General features: G+C 39.7%; 1 protein-coding gene across 1 annotated transcript in view; it reads right to left on the bottom strand.

The window, feature by feature from the left end:
* ENPP3 (ectonucleotide pyrophosphatase/phosphodiesterase 3) overlaps positions 1-24,351 on the bottom strand; it is an 81,312-nt gene that overhangs the window by 54,896 nt on the left and 2,065 nt on the right. The window contains exons 2-4 of the mRNA XM_004313332.4: positions 9,447-9,587; positions 5,786-5,861; positions 1,692-1,814 (exon numbers count right to left, since the gene is read on the bottom strand). Of these exons, the coding sequence (XP_004313380.2) occupies positions 1,692-1,814; positions 5,786-5,861; positions 9,447-9,587 (340 nt within the window). The remainder of the gene's footprint in view (positions 1-1,691; positions 1,815-5,785; positions 5,862-9,446; positions 9,588-24,351) is intronic.

Below are 24,351 nucleotides of genomic sequence, written 5' to 3'. Positions count from 1 at the left end.
TTCTTGGTTTATCCTCATTCATAAATGAAAATTCGTAATACGAATAAGGGGCAATCCACCACTTTTCTTCGTTTGGCATGGGTGGCAGAGAGAAATGTAGCTTTATAAGCTGCAGCTCTGGTCTACCTATCAGGTAGACCTCTGAGTCTGGAGAAACTCTGAACACTTGTCCTATTCCCACCCAAGGGTAGGAACTTCCAATGGTAAAGAACTACTAACCTTGAGTGACTGTTGCCACCTAAGAGCAGCCTGCCCAGCCTTATCTAAGGACAGACAACAAGGAAGTGGCAGTGACAACAGAAGTAACAGGAACATGGTCAGGTCTGTAAGAATGTAGGCAGGCAGGGTACCTCCAAGCTGAGAGTGAAAGAAAGGTAGATCAGCTCCCCACCATGCCTCTGATATTTGCCCAGGCTAGGCACTTAATGTGAGATCAGTTTCAATAAATCCCAGTGCTAACAACAGCAAGAGGCTGGACTGAGGCTGCTTCCTAGGGCCACCTGCAGGAAACAGTGACTAGAATCAACATCAGCCCCTGTGCTCAGACAAATGCATTGGCTAGGTGACAGCTGTGTGTTTCAGTCATGCACAGAATTCTTCATTCTCAATTATATACTATGTACTTAGAAAGAAAAGAGTTCTGGAGATGAATTAAAAGGAGTACAGATCTTATCCATACTAGGCTATACCCTCCTTCTTGCCCTTTTCAGAGAGCATAATTTAAGGAGCTGTACTGTCCTAATCTTCTCTCCTCGAACCACTAGACACCTCCCCCCACCACCTCCTTGATTTCTTAGACAATTAAATATTGCAAACTGTCTCTTCTGCCTCAAGAACAGTGTTTCTCAAGTTGTGTTCTGTGGACCGCTGGCATCAGAATCGCTAAGAATCACCAGCTTTCCAGTGGAGTCTTATGCATCCTGAAATTTGAGAACCACTAAAAATGAGACTAAATAAGATGAAAAGCCATGAGAAAACTCCCTTGAAACTTGTGTAATTTGACAACATTTCATCTACTGGAGACTGTTATTCCTCAACCTCAACTAAATAAAGTGTGGGTTCTATCTTTAGTACTGAAAGGGGGGTCAGGATTATACTAGATCCTGAATACAAGGTGTAATGGGCTGAATTGTGTCCCTCCCCTAAAATGTTGAAGTCTTAACTTCAACATGACTGTGAATGGGCCCTTATTTAGAAAAGGATTTTGCAGATAACCAAGTTAAAATCAGGTCATTAGAGTGGACCCCAATCCAGTATGACTGGTATTCTTCTTACAACAAGAGGAAATTCAGACGTGGACACACCCAGAGGGAAGACTGTGAGGACGTGGGGAGAAGGCCATCTGCAGACGAAGGCAGAGCTTTGAGTTACGTCTGCCACAAGTGGAGGAACACGCAAGATGGCTGGAGACCTGCCAAAAGCTAGGAGAGAAGCATGGAACAGATTCTCCCTCACAGCCTCAGAAGGAACCAACCCTGCCAAACCTAGATCTTGGACTTCTAGTTTCCAGAACTGTGAGAAAATGAATTTCTGTTGTTTAAGCCACCCAGTTCGTGGGACTTTGTTATGGCAGCCTGAGCAAACTAATACACAAAGTGAGCATTTGCATTTGCATGCAAATGCTCAGGCAAATGTGCTATCATTAGATAGCACAACCAACATGCTAATAAACTTGCTCTCAGGATTCGTACTTGGTCCCACACAGGTGTCTTCAAAGTCCCAGCAGCAGTCGCCTCGGCCTTTACATTGCACGTCACACCGGCAGCCCTCCAGTCCTCTATGTGAAGCATCAAAGCATTTTTTCCTGCAGCTGCCTGTAGAGTGAAAGAATAAGGAAATCTGTGCTTAGAAGTTATCCGAAGTCTCATAGCTTGAGGGTGCAAGCCCAAGAAGTACCCAGCACAGACTAGGACAGACAATTAGATAATTTTTATTGCACTGTATGACTCATCAGTGCAAAGTGATAAATAATGAGTAATACATAATGAGTGATTTTTCCCCAGGACTCCAGAGAGGTCCCAGACTCAGATACACCAGGGGCCATAAGGAGAGGGTAGGAGGGACAAGCAGAGGCTAAATGTAGTGGAATTGGTTGAAAGTCTGCATATGAAGCAGCAGCTACCCACCCCACCTCCCACTACAGAATAGAAGGCTCAAAATTTGGAAGAAATTGGGAGGAGTTGCTTTCATCACAGAGACAGCAGACATGGAGGATGGCCATAATGAGAAAAAAAGATGAACAAGTCTTACTCTTAAATGTGAACAGATGATTACCAGACCTTTGAGGATAGCATCCACATGAAAAACCAAAACAAACAAGAAAAAAAGAAAAACTTTTGAAGAGGAAATATTGCAAGGAGCAGAAGAGTTAAACACACACACGATAACGCACACACAAACACACAACTGATATTGAGATGCTCAGAAAAGAAATTGCATCCATTAAATAAGAAAGTAAACTATAATTTTAAAAAGGGAAATCACGTTCAGGGTGCTCTTAGAAATAAAAACGTGAGAGCAGTAATGGAAAACTCAGTAGAGGGGTGTGGTAGGCAGAATTATGGTTTTCAAGAAGATTCCATCCCCTAATCCTCGAGACTGTGAATATACTGCCTTACATGGCAGAGGAACTTTGCAGATATAATTAAGGCTACTACTTAGTTGACCTTGAAACAGGGAGGTACTACTGAAAAGTGAAAACAAAGAAAATGGAAATGATATTATTAAAGAAATCATAATAAAATTTCCCAGAGTTGAAGAGTAAACATTATTATGTCAAAGGTGCTCACCAAATTTCACAGCAAAACTCACACCAAGGGATCAATAGGGATAAAGAGATCTGGAAAGCTCCCAGAGATAGATCAGGAGAAATGTGTACAGGATCACAAGTCAGAATGATATCAAATTTCCTAAAAGCAACTCTGGGAGAGGGCATAGGTCAAATGGCATGTTGGATACACACCAAAGAGCACTATGTATTAAGTAGATAGGTATATAACAATAAGTGCATGCATTGTAATTAGATAGTTACAAAGTCCTGTGAGAAAGTAAGGGGAAAAGTTTATATGCCATTTACATAAAACGTCTTTACATTTTTACATTCACTCCTTTGAAACATTTTCCGCACTTGAACTTCAGGACAAAACAATCACCTGGCTTTCTTCCCACATTCCTGACCCTCCTTCCTAGTCTTCTGTGTTCTCCTCCCTTCATCTTCCAGTCCTTTAAGGTTGGCATACCCTGGTCACATTGCTTTAAAGCCCATGTATGATGCTGGTAACCACCATGTTGCATGTCCAGCCAGAACTTCCCCCAAAAGCCAGTCTTTTATATACAACTACTTTTTGACTTTTCTACTTGGACATCTAGTAGGTATTTCAAATTTAACATATCCAAAACTGAGTTCCTGATTATTCTTCCCAAACCAGCTCCTTCTATAGCCTTCCCCATCTGAATTATGGAAATGCCATATTTTCTGATGTTCATGCTGAAAATCTTGAGGTCATTCTTGACTTCTCTGTTTCTCACTCCATAACCAATCTGTTGATAAAATCTATCTATTACAAAAAAAGATCTCCAGAATCCAAGTACTTTTCATCAGTTACAATGCTACCACCCTGGTCCAAGACATACGGCTTGTCTATATTATTGCAATAATTTTCTAATTGGTCTCTCTATTTCTCCTGGTTTTGCTCTGCCATTTATTCATAACACAGCAGCCTGCGCGATCATGTTGAAAAGCAAACCACAGCATGTCATGTCATTCCTCTGCTCAAAACCTCCAATCACTCCCCATCACACTCAGAATGAAAGCCAAAAGCCGTATTTTGACCTACCAACCCCTCTGTGATCAACTCCTCTTTGGCTGATCTCATTTTATGACTACCCTCCCTCTGGGCCTCTTAGCTCTAGCTCACTGATCTCCTGTTATTCTTTAAATAGAACATATGCCAGATAAGCTCCTGCCTTAGGCCTTTGCACTTGCTATTTTCTCTTGCCTGGAATGTTCTTTTCCAAAATATCCTTGTTTCTTCCTCACTTCCTTTAGCTCTTTACTCAAAAGTCATTACGCACACCCCACCCACCCTGACTCAATAGTTCATGTTCCCCTTTTCAGTTTTACTTATTCCTTAGCACTTTCCCTTCATATTTTATATATATATATATATATATTGCTCAATTTTAATTATCTGTCTTCCATGCTAGAATGTAAACCCTTTGAAGGATTTTTGTCTGTTTCCTTTATCACTATATCCCCAGTAATTAGAATAGTGCCTAGCACAGTGTTAGTGCTCAATTGTTGAAGAACAGGTAAAAAGGATGTGCACATAAAATGAGAAATTTGTCACTCAAACTAGAAAAACTTGTTTAAAAACTCACACTAGAAAAAATATATATTGCCTATGAAAAGTAGGCTAATTGGAGCAGAGAATGGTGAAGATGATCAAGGGTTGGGGTTTAGGAAACAGTTGTGGTGGAAGAATGAGGGGGTGACTATGTTAGGATGCTGGCAAAAAGAAGCTGGCGTTAAACACCAATCCCCTGGGTGGGAGGGAGAGGAGAGTGATGCCACACAAGCCCTGATAGACTGAGATGAAAGGAAGAGAATAAGGAACAATGACTAGGGAGCCAGTCAGTAGCTGTACTAACGTAAGGAAAGGAGGGAAAGAACTGGAATAATTGGAGATTTTGCTCAGAGATTACCATATGCCTTTTGCAATTAGTTTATGTGATTTGTGGGATGAAATAACCAAGAAATGATGCCCACCTGTGCACACTAACGTCAGAATAGTACCACCAAAATGACCTGCCAACATTTGCTAGATCTAGGACTGGTACTGCAGCTCAGAAACACAACAGCCAAGTGACCAAGAAAAGAGTAATTTTACAGCCAATGCCCATCTTTTCAGTTCCACTGTGTTCCCATGTTACAGCAGGGGTACTGAGTGTTTGTAAATTACTAAGTGAAAACATAATTGGAAAATTGCCAGTTAACCTCACCAAGAGTCTCCCACTGAAGAAGACTTTCCCCATTGGAGTCAAATTAGAAGTTAATCATATAAAAAAGGAGATAAAAAAGGAGAATAAATTATCTAACACTTGACCTCATACTTTCCCTTAGTAAAAGTGTCAAAACAATACATAGTAAGATTATAGAAAGTGCTTTTTATTGAATCGCTTGCAAATGGTTTATTTACTGTTCATACTAATGCAATATGGCAAAAGGGATGGGAGGTGTTTTGATACTTTAAGCCACAGACCTCCTATTTTTTCTTTGCTTCTTATGAGAAAAAAAATGTGAAGCTTTCATTGTGCACTACATTTCAGGAAAGTGGCACTGCCTAACCAAGAAATGGTGCTATTTCTGGGATGGGGTAACACTAACGTGATATCAAGGTACAAAAGTGGTGGTAGGAAGTCATGGGAGTGAAGCAACTAAGACTTTCGAAGTCAAGTTTATCATAGGATATTAATGATTAGAGTAGGAGCTGGGAGAGAAGGAATCTTTGATTCAGTTACCAAAGTCCTCTATGAAAGTGAGGAAAAGGGGCAAATACTGGAATGATATGAATCTCAAAGAAGCAGGGAGATGAGGTCAAAGAAGAAAGTCCAGAAGCGGCAGTGGAGAGTGCTAACCACAGATGTGGGCTCCTGACAAGTGGGGCATGGGAGAAAGGGGAGCCTAGCCTAGCCTAGAAAGGAGGCGAGTCCAGGTTATATAACAGGGAAGGGGAGGAGAAAGAAGAAAGAAGGAAAGTTTCTGAGAAAATGTTGAGGGGAGTACCTTGCTCTTCATGTTGCCTGAGTCCAGCCACCAGGCCTAACGCAAGTGACACAGCCACCAACAAAGTGAGAAGAACCTATTAACAAAAAAATGTGACATTTACCATTTTGTTAAAATATACAAAGACCCAGACAACTGCCCTCCCTTGGTGATTGTTAAGGGAGCACAGCCTGCTAGCTTTTCGCATTACCAGATCCAACAATGATAAGGGGACAGAATTTTATTTAATGCCTGATTATTTTCAGACATTAAGTAAGAAAGGTTTGGGAAGAATGTTAAAATACCATTTATTACAGATCTTCAAATTCAAATACGTTAGTCCTAGTTAGTTTAACCCAAAATTGAGTTAAAGCACAAATGAAACCAAGGGGCCATTTACCTTTGCCCATTTTCCTTTCTTAACTAGATACATGTTTGGAGATCATTTATTTAAAAGCATTCCAAAACTGTGAAATCGTTAACTACCTCATTCCCAGGAAGCAGGGTTTTTCTCTCCCACTCTGACCATCAGAGAATAATGAGAATATTTAACATATAAAAATATAATGTCCAGGGCTTCCCTGGTGGCACAGTGGTTGAGAGTCTGCCTGCCGATGCAGGGGACACGGTTTCGTGTCCCGGTCTGGGAAGATCCCACATGCCGCGGAGCAGCTGGGCCCGTGAGCCATGGCCCCTGCGCGTCCGGAGCCTGTGCTCCGCAACGGGAGAGGCCACAACACTGAGAGGTCCGCGTACCGCAAAAATAAATAAATATATATATATATATATATATATATAATGTCCAAATAATTAACTAGCAAATTATCTGCTTTGATCTGCAGTGCAAACAAATGTTTTAGGGGTAACCAGGAAGTCATGGGACCAAAGATTGTGTATGTCATTCATTATCACTACTACTGACAAAGCTCTTCAGTGTAATGGACTTTATACTATTACTGAAGTTAAACTGTGATATAAATTAAAGAGAATTCTTCCCACTGACCTCTTTCCCTATCCATTAAGTCCAATGATAAGCATACTGGATGACAGAGCTTAAATAATATGTATCACCATAAAGAATACAAATGCAACAGGTACACAGATTACTCCAAGTATTTTACAATACAAATAAACTTTGTTATGTTTCTTTTTTAAAAATCGCTTTTATAAAAGAAAAAAAAAACATCAAAATTTGCTTAGATAATAAAAACCCTACATAAACTATAGATTTTGTCTGTTTTCCTTCTGAAAAATCATCTGGAAATTAACATATCTAATTTTTACAATAGAAGTGAATTCAGTGATTGGGAAAATATGGTTAAAATACTGTGAAAACAATTTTTACATGAAGACTCAAAATTAGCCCAAGGGTCAGTGACCTTCCAGCAGGTATTCATTCAGTGGAGAGGATGGAGAGGGCAAAGTAAACATAAACAGTTATTAAATAACATCATTAGCACTTTTTCCCTTATTATGATGCTCAAGAGCCACAGCTGACTAAGGCTACTAACGCTACAAAGCAACAAAGCACTGGGAAACTCTCCTATGGTAAACCTCATGTGTCATAGATTTACATTTCGGCTATATCTCAGTTTACATCTTATTTTTGGTCCTTTGGCCATTCAAACTTGCTGGAACAATAGACAACACCTAGCTGTCCTTAGGATGCTTTAAAACTTTTTAATGTTAAATCTTCATGTCTATTTCTTAGTGATTTTGTACTTGTTCCATATATTTATGACTTGCTCTCGCATTATTCTGTAATCTCCTCAAGGATAAAAAGGTTCATTTTCAATGTTGTATAATCGTTGACTCTAAGTATGTAATTCTGAATAAGCTTCTTGATATTAAGGTGCAAATATATCTTAAACTATCTTATGCTATCTACAAAATGGAGAGGGGAGTGCTTTGGGCTCCAGAAATCACTGAGAAACCAACATTTGGCTTTAGCTTGGCTGAAAAAAGAATGCTAGAAACACAATAGGTACATTAAAAAATTTTAAATAAAACTTGTACTAAAATTTAGAAACAATAGGGTAACTTTGAAGCTATGATTTTAAACTATTGAGCTTCTGTTTACGTGTACTAACAACCCACTAAAAGGATACAACGAAGGGAAATAAACGATGAACAGACTTTGCTCCCGAGGAGTTGATAATTCCCTGAATTAATAAGGTAGGATAAATATAGTAAATGGCATAAGAGCTAAAAGAGAATGCCAAAGTTCCCAGAACAATAAATAAATAGAATATCTTGAGAGTTTCCTTTGTTATAGTCACTGAGCTCAATACATATACACACTGTTTCATTTACTCCTCCAAACAATGCTTGCGTGACAGAGAGAATGGCAATGACATTAAGAAAAGTAGGGAATTGGGCTTCCCTGGTGGCGCAGTGTTTGAGAGTCCGCCTGCCCAGACAGGGGACACGGGTTCTTGCCCCGGTCCGGGAAGATCCCACATGCCGCGGAGCAGCTGGGCCCGTGAGCCATGGCCGCTGAGCCTGCGCGTCCGGAGCCCGTGCTCCTCAACGGGAGAGGCCACAACAGTGAGAGGCCCGCATACCGCAAAAAAAAAAAAAAAGGAAAGAAAGAAAAAAGAAGAAAAGTAGGGAATTTAAGAGAAAACTGCAGCAGTATAGGTGTGAGAAAACTATGCAAATGGTTTTAGCTACAAGGAAGGTGCTGGATTGATGAGCCAGCAAGCAGGCACTTGGAATGGTGTGGTAGACACTCAGCAACAGGTCAGAACTAGTGGCCGACTTGGAATTCTTGGTGGAGAATATGCTCTTAAAACCATTAAAGAAGGTGAGATTTCCTAAAGAAAGGATCTTTAGATAGGGTTTGGTGAAATGCATAATGAGAAGAAAGATAAATCAGCCAATAAAGCAGGTAAGGAGAAAAGTGATAAAAATGGGAATGTCAATGCCATCATGAAAGCAAGGGGAGAGAAGAATTCAAAATGAGAAACTGCTCCACAATATCTGTGTATTATTGTTAGGAGACTCAGCAGGAGAAGGATAGGGGAGAAGGGCTGACTTTTGAGGAGGTGACTTGAGTACAGTAAAAGCAAAGCTAGAGAACAAAAAATGGTTGGGTGGTGAGAAAATTGAGACAATGGCTAGAGCTGAAAGTTTGATGGTAAAAGGAAAAGAGAATGTAATAAAGTCAAGGAAAGTTTTTTGTTTTTGTTTTGTTATTGTTGTTGTTGTTTTAGGACAGGGAAGATCTTACCATGTAAGGGAACAAGAAAGAGAAAATAGGAAAAAGAGACCACCTCTAGGAGTGAAGTAAAATAGGATAAAATCAAGAGTCCAACAAAGAATAGAAGACACAGTGATTTTAATTCCTCACTCTCTTGTCTTAAAATATTCATGCAAAATAAATTAAAAATGGTGACCTGGGAGATAAATATAATTATAATCATGGTAAAATCAGTGCTGCTAAATGTTCTGCCACAGATCCCAACCTTTTAGATTGATCAAATATTAATTTGTTGTTACTCAAATTTCTTATTTGCAAAATGTGATTCACTTTGCTTTAGAGTTGTCATAAGGGATAAAACTGAACACAATTACTTAAAACTTTACATTCAAATAGCAACACAAACAAATACAATCGGGGAGTCATACCCCTACCATTAGTCACAAAGCTACAGAGACAAAAATGTTAAAATGTACTTACAATACAAATTATTTTGTACTTCTTAACAGTGTTTCTCATAACAGGTTCTTCCGTTGATAAACCCAGAGTAGAATCCATTGTTCTGTTAGCTGTATAAACCTGTTCTACCAGAAAATGGTAGAACTCCTTCGTTTTTCTAGTCTGGCAAAGAGAAACTGTATGAATTACGGGGCTGTAACTGACTTTTAAATGTTTGGGAAGAGCACAGCTCTTTAGTGATTGGGCAATCAAGAGAGAGGAAAAAATAACAGTGTCAAGAGATAAAAGTTCATTTCTAGTACATTGTAGACAACTGTTCTTTCTCTCCTTATAGTTTCTACTAAATACTAATCAAAATATATGTAACAAGAATAATATAATAATCAAATTTTAATACAATGATCATTGATTTTCTTTAAAAATAACCCCAAACAAAACACCTTGTTACCAAAATTCTAGAAAGTTTCTACATTTATATAAACTTCCTGTCACTGTTGAAAACTAACATATTAACCATGTGCTTTATCCATATAAAAACTCCAACTCTGCCAAATCTGTATAAAGTATTAATCATGTGATAATTATGACTTGCATTTTAGAGTATTCACACTTTGACATGTTTTCACATGCGTTATCTCAAGTCAAACATAACAGAATCGCTTACAAACACTGTATCCCTATTTTGTAAGATGAGTAAAGTAAGGCTCTGATTATTTAAATTATGTGACTTACTTGTCCCAAGTCACATTTACTAGATGCCAGAAGTGGAACTGGAACCCAAGTCTTCTATAGCCCCAAATCCAAGGTAATTTTCACTAACTAATTAAATGGGATCCTTTCTTATTTACATAGACGAGATTGGTCTCATGATACATATATTTCATGCTGAGAGGGGGTTACTGATTTCTGATGAAAGAAGCTAAATTAGTAGCAGTGTGGCCTAAGAGAGTTCTAATAAATGGTGGGTTTTACACATTTCTATTTTAAACGGCCCTAAGGCAATAATTCTCAAAGTGTGATTCCATGGAACTGATAAATGAAATATTTTCTACCATGTCAGTAAACAAAGGGTGTCACAGTCATCAACGATTGTAACCCTCCAACATGAGCCAGTGAGCCCTGAGGAAACCCAGGGCTGAAAAGAATACCTGCCATCTAGCAGCCATCAGACGGCAGCCACTCCCTACCGTGAGCGCTGAGGAAACTCAGGATATGAAAACACAGGATACTGGCCCCCAGATAGCTGAGGTGCATATTAAAGGAATGATTTCAGTGAGCCCAGACACTTGCATCTTCACATACATAGAAGAGTACTAAATTCCTTAACTTGAGATATCTGGTTTTCTTTAACAGTAATTTTTTGACGTACAGACTACCTGCCCTTTGTTACAAAACTTCTATATAAACTGGCTCCTCGCCTTGCCTCTTCGGAGCAGTTTCTCAGAAGCATCTGCAACGCCGTCTCCCAGACCGCAGTCCTCATTTTGCCCCAAATAAAACTTAACTGGCAACTCTCACGTTGTGCATTTTTTTTAAGTCAACAGAACATTAGTCCTATGATAACCTCCTTTATTTAATCAAATAAAGCTTGAAAACTCTCTTTTAGTGTAAAGATTATAAAAATCCTGTAGACTGCAGTACATTCTTTGGAAACCACTATTCAAATTATTACAACCCTAAAGACCGTGGAAAGAAATAAGAAATGAATCTACCCTAATATACAATGACGTAAATATTAAGAATATTTCTGAAAATTGTAGCTACGTCCCTTTTTCTGTCATTGAAGTGCACTCCCTTCATGAAAAAATCTGCAGCATAAAAGCCATGTTTCCTTTCGTGGCTTTGAGGATTTGTGCTATTCTTTCCCGTCACTTTCTCCATCCACTATGCCCCCCCACTTCACCAACTCCACCTACAGACCTGCTAGTGGAAGCATCTGCATTTGTTGCAGTAACAGAAGGAATTAAGGTTCAGAGAAAATCTAATTCACGGTCTTGCAGACTTCTTTCCATGGACCACAATGAACTACCAGGTCTTCAAAAATTCAGAAATGAACAAAAACATATTTGAATACGTTTGGCAAATGGTTCTTTGTACCAGGTAAACTTAGAAGCACCCAAAGTAGTTTTTTAATTTTAAGTTTTTAAATTCTGAAGCCCAGGCTCCACATTGATTGAATTAGAATCTTCTGGACTTTTGGCAAAGGCGGCAGTATTTTTAAGTATCCTTCCACGTGATTTTTTTAATGTAGCCAAGATCAATCTGAGGCAGGAGACAGATGGGCTCCCGGCTAGGCATTTACAACTGGCCTCCTGATTACATTTCATGGGGCAGGAAAAAGTGGGCTTCAGGACAGACACTTACAAGTAGCTTCCTGTTTGCATTGCCTGAGACAGGAGATAAGTAGGCTCCAGGTTAGGCATTTACAATCAGCCTCCTGTTTACTCTGAAATGGAAGTAACAACAGAGAGAGGATAAATAGCCAGGCTTTGTCTCCTGTGGACACCTTAAGAAACCCTGTTTGAGTAAAGGCTCAAGAGGTAACGTATTTCCCCTCCTTGGGGCAAGGGAGACACTACACATGCAAAGAAAGGCTCTTTGGGGTTCAAAAGTCAGGGGATGCCGGGCCATAATGTCCTGTTTTTTTCTTCGCAGATACCTTTGCATTGAAATCCATCTTGGCTGAGGGGTACGCGTGCACCTAGGGGAGGGTCCTGAGACAAATTAGCCAAGGGGACAAAAGAAGACGATTGGCCAGAGGGAAGACAAAGACTGGAAGAACTGACCTGTATAAATGACTTAACCGCCTTTTACGGGGCTCCTCCATATTGGGGGGGACGCCCGTACCCTTTCTCTCCTGGTGTGTATCTCTGCCTTGCTTCCGTCTTAACTAAACAAACTGTCTCTCTGTGTGCTCTCCCACTTGTTGTTGTGCTGTGTCTCTAATAATCAACTTTGTACCTGTTTTTAAAGTTTTTGCCTCCTTGAGAAATGCATTTTTCAATGGGGGAAAGAGCCAGGGAAAATTTGCTTCTAGCCTCTACCCCTTGCTGGTCTAGTGGCTAGGATTCCTGGTTTTCATCCAGGCTACCCAGGTTCAACTCCTGGGCAGGGAACTAAGATCTCTCTTCAAGCCACCACTCACTGCTGCCTCTCTGAAATCAAGTCTAAACACGTGCTTTGAGTCCTGTATGCGCTTTTGGATTCTCTTCTGCAAACTTTCACTCTGAATTCTAATCAAAATTGATGACTGTACAGATAAAGCCAGAGGACCCGAGGGACTTGATCATCTGCCCAGATCACCTTGGTGAGCGATCTCTCAGAAACGAGATTCTGCCCTGTCTTCAGGCTCCCACTGCAGAGTATTTTGTTGTTATTGTTGTGTTATGACATACTGATTTTATAAAAGATAGATTAAGTCTACATTGCAATTTGCCTCAAAATTAGGAGATTCCTAGGACCTACAGCTTCTGTGTACTCATCTGACTTAAGCCTTCAGTTTTTCTTGGTTTCTGGGTTCTAATTGCCTATGTGCACTTAGGACAATCTATCTAGTCTCCTTGAGTCTGGTTCACAGTGCTCCTGGCTTTATCTACCTCTCTGTGGTGGTTTGTTTTGTAGGTCAACTTGGCTACACTATCATAACCAGTTGTTTAATCTCCCACACTGTCAGAACACCCCTCCTCTCTTCTTCCACCTTTGTTCCCCAACCCCCTTCAACCTTGAGAACACAAGAAAACGTTAGGTAAGAAAGTCAGGAGGCCTCTGATAGAGTCTTATGTCTGTTACAAGTTAATTGACTCTTGACATTAGAATCTTCATTTTCAAAGTGATCTCAGATTATCTCCATGCTAATAAATGTTGGATATTATAATGGAGAAATATCTTAATCCTTCAGCTCCTGAGGGTGGTAAACCTCAGACAATCTACCTGGGACATGTACAGGTATGTACAGTAGAGATGTTGGCATTGCCCAGCTTCTGGTCATATTTTCTGCTATAACCATTCCCCTGAGTCCTAAGCTCCAACCTCTTTTGAGTTTCTCAAGTCTTAGAAATTTCTTAACAGTTCTCCTAAACATTGGACACCAGCCAAATCCACAGCTTCCCGGCAATTTAGACTTTGGACTAGACTGCCTGTGTCATCTGAACCTACGTTTTCTAAGTTACTTGAAACTTGGAAGCCTCACAATTCTTCTTCCCTTCAGTTTTAGAACAATCTCCACCTTCTGGGTTCTGAAAGCTTCACTCTGCATATTCTAATGCTTAGAACACTTGGGCTCTGAAAAGCAGCTATCATTACATCCCCCACCAATCATAAATATTTTTTACATTCTACAAGGTCCCCCTGTCCACAGATTTCTGGGAATTTTCTAGAATCACAGAAAGCCCACTTGTTAATGTCTCAGGAAAACCCCAAGGGCCTGCCAACATCAACTTCCTTAAGTCTTATAGAACTGCCCTTGCTGGTTCTCCCACTCGAGCTTGGGTGGTAGTTGGACAAGCCAGACAGGAAAAGTTCAGAGAAACTAGATACGCTGAGGGTGGTGGAGGTGAGGTACATATTAGGCTCAGGTCCAGCAGAAAAAGTCCATCAGGACAGGGAGACCTCAAGTAACATAAGAGCAGGGATGCGTGGGCAGGTGGCCAACTTCAAGGAGGGCTTATTACGAAAAAAGGCTAACCAGATAGGCAGGTGGTATAGAAAGGACAGATGCTAGCCCTTGGTAAGTGGAGATCCAATATTGGAGCTGAACCTAGACCAAGCTGTCCAGGTGGGACTGGTGTTAGCAATGCAAAACCAGGGCCAAGAGGCAGCAGTATACAGGAAAGGACAAGGCAAAATCTCACCATGGACTATAGGACCCTGGCTCTTGGAACTGAAATACTAATAAAGTGACTGGGTTACTAGACATCCAAACAATGACTGATAAAGTAGAATCAATGCTTGTGGACTGATATCAGTATTTTGCATACCTACGTGTATGAAAAAACACTTCTCAAGATGAAATACATAAAATCTCATTACCAGTCAGCACAGATGCATATTGAAGACAGGTAACAGTAATTTTGAACCTCAACTAAACAAAAGGTTATCCCCCAACCCTAGGGGAAAAAAAAGCTCTACTACTTTATTTTTAATTTTATCAATAAAAATTTGTGAAATTTGTTTCCTTTTACTATATAAGTACACATATTTTTAATTTCATACACATACCTACATAGTATCTTTGGTTATGCCTCTTGGCCCACAAAGCTTAAAATATTCACTAACTGACCCTCTGCAGTTTTGGAGGCTGGCACTAATGTACTTAACCAGAGAAACCCACCCCAGCTCATCACCTGAACCCTTGATTACTACCTCTGATGAGTCAAAAAGTCAGAAACCTGATTTGATGCCTCCAATTGTGGCAACTGTCTTCTACTGAACAGTCAACTTTTCTAAGGTTGTGTCTGGGGTCTGGAGAACTACTTCTCTTTCTTTGCCTCAAGTGCAGATCTGCCCTACTAGTGTTAGAATTCTAGTGGCCCACTCTTGTTCATTTCAAAACCCAGAAATAATTTTATTTCCAAAAAGTGTCCAAGCTTTCCTAGGCTCTTGCTGTTTTTAGTGTTTTCAAGGGAGTGTCATTCATGACACAATTTCTAGGGATATCTCCAGAAGAGACATCCCAAAACTGGAGTCCCGCCATGCTGCCTGAGTTCACCAGTGTTTGGGAGAGCAGCCCCACAAGTGTCAGTTCATGAAGATAAGGGCTGTGAGTTCACTCCACTTCTTTAAAGCCTGACAGGCACTGGGCTATTTCCCCAAAACTTGGAATCTCTCTGGCATTCCAGCTCCATTGAGGCAGGGGCTACATTAGGTTAGGCTTGCCATTTTGTTCCATTTTATCTAGCACAATGGCTGGCACCTAGAAAACATTCAATGAACACTTGCTAAAATTATTTAATGGTTTCAGACATGACCTTGGAGGTTTAAGTCATAAATGTCTAGTGAAACAAATTGTTATAAATTATGACAACCTTACAGGTATGTGATCCAAATCTTTCTCTACATCCAGCATTTCAGAAATAGCTATTACCTCAAAGGAAGCCTCACCCATGAAATAACGCCACGCTGGGTGCTTTTATTCAATGCAGAGTAACAATAATAACTGAGAACCACCAAGCCCCAGATTTTATGCCAGGTGTTAGGAGATGCAAGAATGTTCCGTTTCTGTATCTCTTCTAAAGAACTTCAGTCTGGTAGAAGAAATAGACATGTTAAACCATAATATAATGTGAGATGTGCTATACTAGTAGTATTAATGAAATGCCAGGGGAATAGAAGAGGAAATAATAAACTTTTTTCAGGGGATTCAGAAAGGTACCTATATTAGTTTGCTAGGGCTGCCATAACAAGGTACCCCAGACTAGGTGATGTAAACAGCAGAAATGTATTCTTTCATAATTTTGGAGGCTAGAAGTTTAAGATCAAGTTGTCAGCAGAGTTGCATTTTTCTAAAGCCTCTATCCTTGACTTGCAGATGGCTGTCTTCACACAGTGGTCTCCCTGTGTGTGCACTTCCCTGATGTCTTTGTGTCATAATCTTCTCTTCTCATAAGGACGCCAACCATCATGTATTAGGACCCACCCTAATGACTTTATTTTAACTTAATTACCTCTTTAAAGACCCTATTCCAAAAACAGTCACATCCTAAGGTACGGAGGATTAGGACTTCAACATATGAATTTGGGGGAAACGAGTCAGCCCATAACAGTACCTTAAGAGGTAACATTTCTAGTAAGCACTATGTGACTTAAAAAGTAACTCAAGCACTGTTGTTGAGTAGTGAAAACATGAGTCCCATCACCCGTGCCAATTGTACTTATAGCAGAAAACTTTGCCAAGATTTCATGTGCTTATATGGATAGGCTTAAAGGGAAGGTCTGTGGACCACTTGAAATTATGCACAAACTTTATGTGCATATATGTGTAGGTATATGCATAGGTATATGTATGTATTTGTTTTCTATATAGCTTACCTCTGAGTCTCAAAGGCAAGAGCTAAACCTTCTAAACATAACACTTTTAAGGATACAATAGCATACCTACAGAAAACAAAATATGTTTAACCTGAATATAATCATGAGAAATGAGACAAACCCAAACCGAGGGACATTCTGCAAAACAACTGCCCTGGAATCTTCAAAAATGTCAATTTTATGAAAAGTGGGGAAAAGAATGGGTTAATGAACTCTTTCAGTTAAAGGAGATCACAAAAACCTAACAACAAAATGCAATGCAAGACCCTTGTTTGATTCCTGGATGGGAGAAAAAAAAATATGTGAAGGACATTATTGGGACAGTTGAGGAACTGCGAGTACGGATGTATTTTAGATAACAGTATTATATTGATGTTAAATTTCCTGAGTGTGTTATGTGTACTGTGGTTATGAAAGTCAGGTCCCACATGCAGGACTTTCAGAAAACACACAATGAAGTATTTAGGAGTGAATTATGACATCTGTAAATAATTCTCTCATAGTTCATATAAAGATAATAGATTGATAGGGAGAAGACGAGGGACAGAGAGGAGAGAGAGAGACAGAGAGAAATAGCAAATGTGGTAAAATATTTAAAATAACATGTGATGATTGCAAAATTCCTGCCATTTTTCTCTAGGTTTAAATTTTCTCAAAATAAAAAGTTGGGGGGAAAAGAAATAGTCTTTCTGAGGAAATGAATGGAGGATATGATCTCTTCCATCTTCAAACAGGAGAGTAAATTGAGAAAGAGGAAGACATGAAACTGAGCAAACAGAAGATGCATGTAAGAGAGAACAAAAGAGAATCTCCAGGACACTAGACAGGATAGTAGCCAGGAGGCAAGCTTAGAGAGTCGCCAATCCAGACTGGCAGAGGAGAACAGACATTCCAGGAGGGATGTCTGCGAGAGGAAGATAAAATTGGTATATACTTTATGTATCTGAACTTCCTGAGAAGAGACAAATATCTCAGATGGAGGTTTCTGGATGAATTACTCATAGGCACATCCCAAACTAAGCAAAGAAAAAACATGGCACAATGATTAACCCCTAAAACAAAACAAAAAGTTGTACAGAAAAGGAAAATATAATCACAATGCACTGTATTGCATTGTGTAAATAATAAAGTGTAAATAATAGCTACAGAGTCAGAACAATATAAACAGTCTGTAATCTAACCAATAAATTCTGATACATGAGAAAAAGCGTTGAACAACGCTTTTTAAGTCTTTCATTTATAGACAGTTATTGTCTTACTCTGATGCTTTTACAAAAATGCTTACAGATGACTTGCTTTTATGCTCCAAAACTAAATTAGACTAGGTAGCAAAAGGACTTCCACTTTGTCTGAAGGTTATTTCAGAGAGGCTACTGAAGAAACAGGAATAGGGTCTCCTTTAAGTATTTATGTCCCACACCCAGTTGAGTCTCTTCTAAACTCTCACCACATTCAGCACAATTCTGAAAGCCAACAAACTTCTTGTGAAGTAATGTTGCTTTCTGCACCTCGCACCACCTTGGTTTGATGTAATAACATTAATCTTGTAACCTTGCTTCCAGCATCACAGGAAGAAAACAACTACGACTGCGTTTTGTTGACAGATTATCTTCTTGCTCCCTGGAATGACTTACAAGAAGCCCCGTTGATAAGGCTGATCTAATTAGATTTACAGATGGTTCCTACTTAAGGGACGAGTAGGGACGTTACAGAGCTGGAGATGTAATCACATCCGTAGAGGATATAACTGAAAGCTTTTATTTATCAGAAAAAAAGTCAGCACAACAAGCCGAGTGAATTGCCTTAACTCTAGCTTGTCAACTAGCTGAAGACCAGGTGACAAATATTTATAATGATGGTCGCTATTCTTTTGGAGTGGCACAAAACTTTGGAATGCTATGAAAACAACGAGGTTTTTAACCTCTTCAGGACAACCTGTAAAAACTAAAAGAAAAGACAGGTTGCAGGGCTTCCCTGGTGGTACAGTGGTTGAGAGTCCGCCTGCCGATGCAGGGGACACGGGTTCATGCCCTGGTCCGGGAAGATCCCACATGCTGCGGAGCGGTTGGGCCCTTGAGTCATGGCCGCTGAGCCTGCGCGTCCGGAGCCTGTGCTCTGCAACGGGAGAGGCCACAACGGTGAGAGGCCCGCGTACCGCAAAAAAAAAAAAAAAAAAAAAAAAAAAAAAAAAAAAAGTCAGGTTGCAGAGTTATTAACTGTTATACAAGTGCCAAAACAGTTAGCAATTACCAAGACAACAGGGCATTCCAAATCTGACACTAGGGAAGCTAAAAGAAACAGCTTGCTGTTGCTGCAGCCCAACAAGCAGCTTTAAATATTCATCCTGTTCAGCCTCGAGAATGCTCACCGTTAACCCTGCTAACCCAGTAAAAGGTTTCTTTCTACAGGCTCAAGAAATTGCCACTACAGAAGGGAAACGGACACGGCAAGAAAAGAGGGAAATTTTGACCCCACCACGCATATATGGTTTAGACCTGATGAAACAAAACAAAACAAAACTTATAGTGTCTAGTGAAGCCGAACTGCCGTTACTCCAGCATGTACATTCTTTTTTTTTTTAATAAATGTATTTATTTTTGGCTGCGTTGGGTCTTTCTTGCTGCACAAGGGCTTTCTCTAGTTGCAGCGAGCAGGGGCTACCCTCTTGGTTGCAGTGCGCAGGCTTCTCATTGTGGTGGCTTCTCTTTGTTGCAGAGCACGGGCTCTAGGCACGCGGGTGCAGTAGTTGTGGCTCACCGGCTCTAGAGCGCAGGCTCAGTAGTTGTGGCACATGGACTTAGTTACTCTGCAGCATGTGGGAGCCTCCCGGACCAGGGCTCGAACCCGTGTCCCCTGCATTGGCAGGCGGATTCTTAACCACAGCACCACCAGGGAAGCCTCCCCAGCATGTACATTCTTTAATCCATTGGGTATCTGAGAAAATGGTTTTCTGGGAAAACAATATTTTGGAAACTTTCACCCACAATGATTCAAAGGAAATATATTACATTATTACCAGGGTCTTATTAAGACACTTTAAAAAAAATTAGTAACTACCTTTACAGCAAACTCCCAAGAAATGAAAAGGATCATAAATTAAAACCTAGAGATTTTGTTTATTGGAAAGGACATCAAATAAAAGATTCTTTGCAGCCACAATGGGAAGAACCTTATCAGGTATTAGTAAACAATCCAGGCACAGCCAAACTGAAAGACATTAATTCACAATTCACATCTCTCATTTTAAAAAGCCTCCTCCACCTGAATGGACTTTGACCCCTGTTTCTACACCTGGCTTCAACTAAGACAAGCATCACCAAGCTAGGGGGAGAAGAAGATGACAACAGTAGGAGACAACTGACTGGTCTATTCCCATCCTCCAAAGATTCTAAGCTGCTTCATCTCCATCCTCAGCATCTAGGGTTTCCAGCTTTCCATTAGAATTGCTATATCCTATTCCTTAGGAAGGTAGGTGCATCCCCTGATCCTCAAATCTGGCCCAGTATTTCTTCTAAACCAAATGTCTATTTTCTAAGAGACAGAAAGAAAACCAAATTTTCTTTCTGTCTCTTAGCTCACTCCATTATTTACAAGCCCAAAGTGATCATCGCATGAGCTGATGACTCAAACAACCCATCCTGGCTTTCAGGGCTCTCCAATTCTGAGAGGTACTACCTTGGACTCACTCTCCAGGATGATTCAACTATTTGTCCTAAGACCAGCTCTAACAGCGATCCAAATATACTAGCCGTTTTTACAAAGACATCCTGGTTGATCTCACTTTGCCCAACTCCTGCTGGTCACCTTTACCTCTATTTCTGCCTTAGCTTGTTTCCTGAACTTCTGACATACTTCCTGTTCTCAGCACCAAGGCTCCACTATGCAAAATTGCACTGATATGTCACACTGACCTGACCACTAGTATACTTCCTTAGGTACAGTTTTATGTTCACCCTTTTGCTCAATCTGCCGCTCCACTTAATTTTTCTTTCTGCTAAAGCTTTGGTCATGTTTGAGGAAAGCTAGGACAGCTCATACTGTATTTATTTCTAAAACTACCCGTCTATTAAATCCATGAGTTCATATCAAAATATCCAATTTCAATCAAGCACTATAGGGTTCATCCTAGTTTTCTCTTTCCACATATGTATTCCCCTTCTCCCACAGTGTGAAACCAGACTTTCACTGAACTTACTATTTCTGCTTATTTGATAAACTCCCCTGTATGCAACCAGCCTCTCAACCTCACCACCACCCCTCCCATGCTTGGATGCCCACGTCACGCCACTTAGGTGCCTACAAGCTCCACCGAGCCACCACCCACACACACACCCATCCTGGAGGACAGAGCAAATAATCAAACCGAAAAGGATCTTCTCAAGCCTCAAAATCTAGTGGAAATTGCCCAGCTGGATTTCAGAGTTGCTTGGAACTTGTGACCCCTTTATTCTTTTCAATTTTTCCCTTTTGGAATGGGAATGTATATCCTAGGCTTGTCCTATCTGTCCTATCATTGTGCTTTGGAAGCAGATCTGGTTTCACAGCCTCATAGCTGAAGGGGAATTTTACCTCAGAATGCCTCACACCTGAAGCACCTATACCTGATTTAGAGGATATTTAGACGAGAGTTTGGACTTGGAACTGATGCTGGAATGGTTAAGATTTGAGAGCTGTTGTAACGGGCTGAATGTATTTTGCATGCTAGAAGGACGTGCATTTGGGGGCCCAGAGGAAGGAGTTTTGAGGCTGAACTGTATGCCTCCAAATTCACATGTTGAAGATGTAATTTATTTGGACAGAGGGTCCAAATAAAGAGGTAATTAAGTTAAAATGAGGTCATAATGGTGGGCCCTAATCCAATATGACTGGTGTCATTATAAGAAGAGGAAATTCGCCACAGACATGCACAGAGGGAACACCATGTGAAGACACAGGGAGAAGACAGCCGTCTGCAAGCCAAGGAGAAAGGCCTCCGAAGAAACCAACCAACTGATAAATTTATGAATCATAAATATTTCTTATATATTTATCAAAATAAATAATGATAATAATGGATTTTGACTTATTGAGTAAAATAGAAAACCTTGATCTCAAATTTCTAGCACCTTGATCTCAGAATTGTGAGAAAGTACATTTCTATTGTGAAATGTACCTCCAGAATTGTGAGAAAGTACATTTCTATTGTTTAAGCCAGCCAGTTTCTATTGTTACGGCAGCCCTAGCAAATTAATACACTCAGCCTAACTCTTGAAGCTACTCTGCAGCAGGAAATTGGAATGCTTTCATTTTAGGTTGTTAGAAGCTCTTACGTGGTAACAAGGGCATATTGTGTTGTATATACATATTACAAATGTTAGGGAACTAGATATCTGCCAGGTCAAAGCCACGACAGGAGAATTATTAGCTCATCACCTAGCAAGTGAACGACACGAGTTCAGCTGTACGAGGTATTCCACAGCCTTCAAAACAAAAAAAAGTTAAAGGGCTTTTGGAGGCCTATGACTCCCAGCAGTTTTCTTCACTAGTTAAAGTTGATTATTCAAAAAAAGGCATGTTTTGTTAGGAGTTGGCGATGATAGTAGCATATGAAAAAAAAAATAAAATCTCAATAAAATATTAGCAGATAGAATCCAGAAATATATAGAAAGGAATATATAGAAAATATATATCATGACCGAATAGCATGTATCCCATGGAAGCAAAATTGGTTTAGCATTTTGATGGGGTTCAGGGTAGGCTGCCCCAAGATGTGCCACTCTGGCATGCTGAAAAGGCTCAGGAAGAACCTTTGAACCTTCCCCTATTTATTGTCTAAAAGAATTTATGATAGAAGACCTGTCTGAGGAAGGAGTCAACACCATGGATACTATAGTAAAGTATGAACTAGGTGTGGTAGACAGGGAGGAACCTACCAAGGCTAGTTAGATCAAAGTCCTATCTGTGTTCCGCTGTCCCTAGATGGCCTAGCAAACATATGCTTACCAAATATTAATTCTTTTCATCTTCCTGTGAATGCCTTATGTCCCTCTGAAGTCCCAGACCCCTACCTCCTTCTCTCCAGTCCAGAATAATAAATATACCTCATCTAGCCTTATTGCCTTTGGAATTCTTTATGCTTATGAGGGTTCCCTGTATATATGTAATAAATTTGATTTTCTCCTGTTAATCTGCCTTATGTCATTTTAATTGCCATTCAAAAGAACTAAGAGGAAAAAGAGGGGGAAATTCCCTTCTCCCACAATTCAAAACCCCATCACATTAACAGAGTAAAACTGAAAAAACTCAATAGAGGCAGAGAAACATTTGACAAGGTCCAATATCTATTCATGATAAAAACTTCCAGTAAACTAGGAATAGAAAAGAACTTCCTCAATCTGACAAACAGTATCAATGAAATGATAATGAAAATCAGTGAAAAACCTACAGCTAGCATCAGACTTTATGAAAGGCTGTTTTCCCCCTGAGATCAAGAACTTGGCAAAGGTGTGTGTTCTCACCACTTCTATTCAACATTGTACTGCTGAAGGTCCTAGCCAATACAGTAAAGCATGAAACAGAAATAAAGGAAGAAGTAAGTTGAAAAGGAAGAAGTAAAACTGTCCTATTTACAGACAACCAATTGTGGACAGAGACGATTCTAAGGGTTCTATAAAAAACTACTAGAACTAAAAAGTGAATTGAGCAAGGTCGCAGGATTAATGACCAATATCCAAAGAGCAATTGTATTTCTATATGTTAGCAATAAACAACTGGAAAACAGAATTTTTAAAATGCTACTTGAAATACCATCTGCCCAAAATGCATATAAAATACATAAGATTAAATTTAACAGAAGATATGTAATATCTGCACACTGAAAACTATAAAAGATTGCTGAAAGAAATAAAAGAAGACTAAATAAATGGAGAGATCAACCCTGTTTGTGGACTAAAAGATTTAATATTGCTTAGGTATCAATTATCTCCAAATTACACTATAGATTCAATTTAATCCCAATAAAAATCTCAGTATTTTTTTATCAAAATGGACAAGCTGATTTTAAAATTTATATGGAAATGCAAAGGATTTAGAATAACCAAAATAAGCTTAAAAAATAAATTTGGAGAACTTAAGCTACCTTACTTCAAGACTTACTAATTAGCTACAGCAATTGAGACAATATGATATTGGCATAAGGATAGACAAATAGATCAAAAGAACAGAATAGAGAGTCTAAAAAGAGACCCAGACTAATACAAGACAATGCAATGAAGAAAGAAGGGTAATTTCAACAAACGGTGATGGAACAAATGGATGAAACTAGAGGTATGATTCATCCTTTGGCAAAATTCCTTTCTATGAACACGTGAAACTACAAAACAAATTATCTGCTTCAAAATACACTGGTGAGACCAGCATTCCTGTTCCAAAAGAAGAAGTCAAAAAGAAGGGGTCACATGGGTCCCAGGCGAGTCTGAGACCTGGCAGGGAAAATTCCATTAGACTTTAAGGCTCAAGAATAATTCTCTTCAGCTTGAGGCTCTGTTCTCTAGGCCCATCAGGGTGGCAGCTGAGCAACTCAGCCCTAGGCAGCAGCCATGATCCCTCTGGAAACAAGGAGGAGAGAGCCCTGCCCCACCCTAACACATACACACACATGCACCCCACCTACAAAAACTAATTAAAGATGAATCATGGATGTAAATACTTGAGCTATATATCTACACTATCTATATTAACTATAAAGCTTAGTTCTTAGAAGAAAACATTGGAGGATAGCTCCATGACCTTAGGGTAGATAAAGATTTCATAGGCTACTTAAAACAATAACCATAAAATTTAAACATAATAAATTGGACTTCATCAAAATTAAAATTTTCTGCTAATCAAAGACATCATTTTAAAAATGAAAAAGCAAGCC

The sequence above is a fragment of the Tursiops truncatus genome, chromosome 12 (assembly GCF_011762595.2).
Source record: "Tursiops truncatus isolate mTurTru1 chromosome 12, mTurTru1.mat.Y, whole genome shotgun sequence".
NCBI lineage: Eukaryota > Metazoa > Chordata > Mammalia > Artiodactyla > Delphinidae > Tursiops > Tursiops truncatus.
This window is presented reverse-complemented; position numbering and strand designations above follow the sequence as displayed.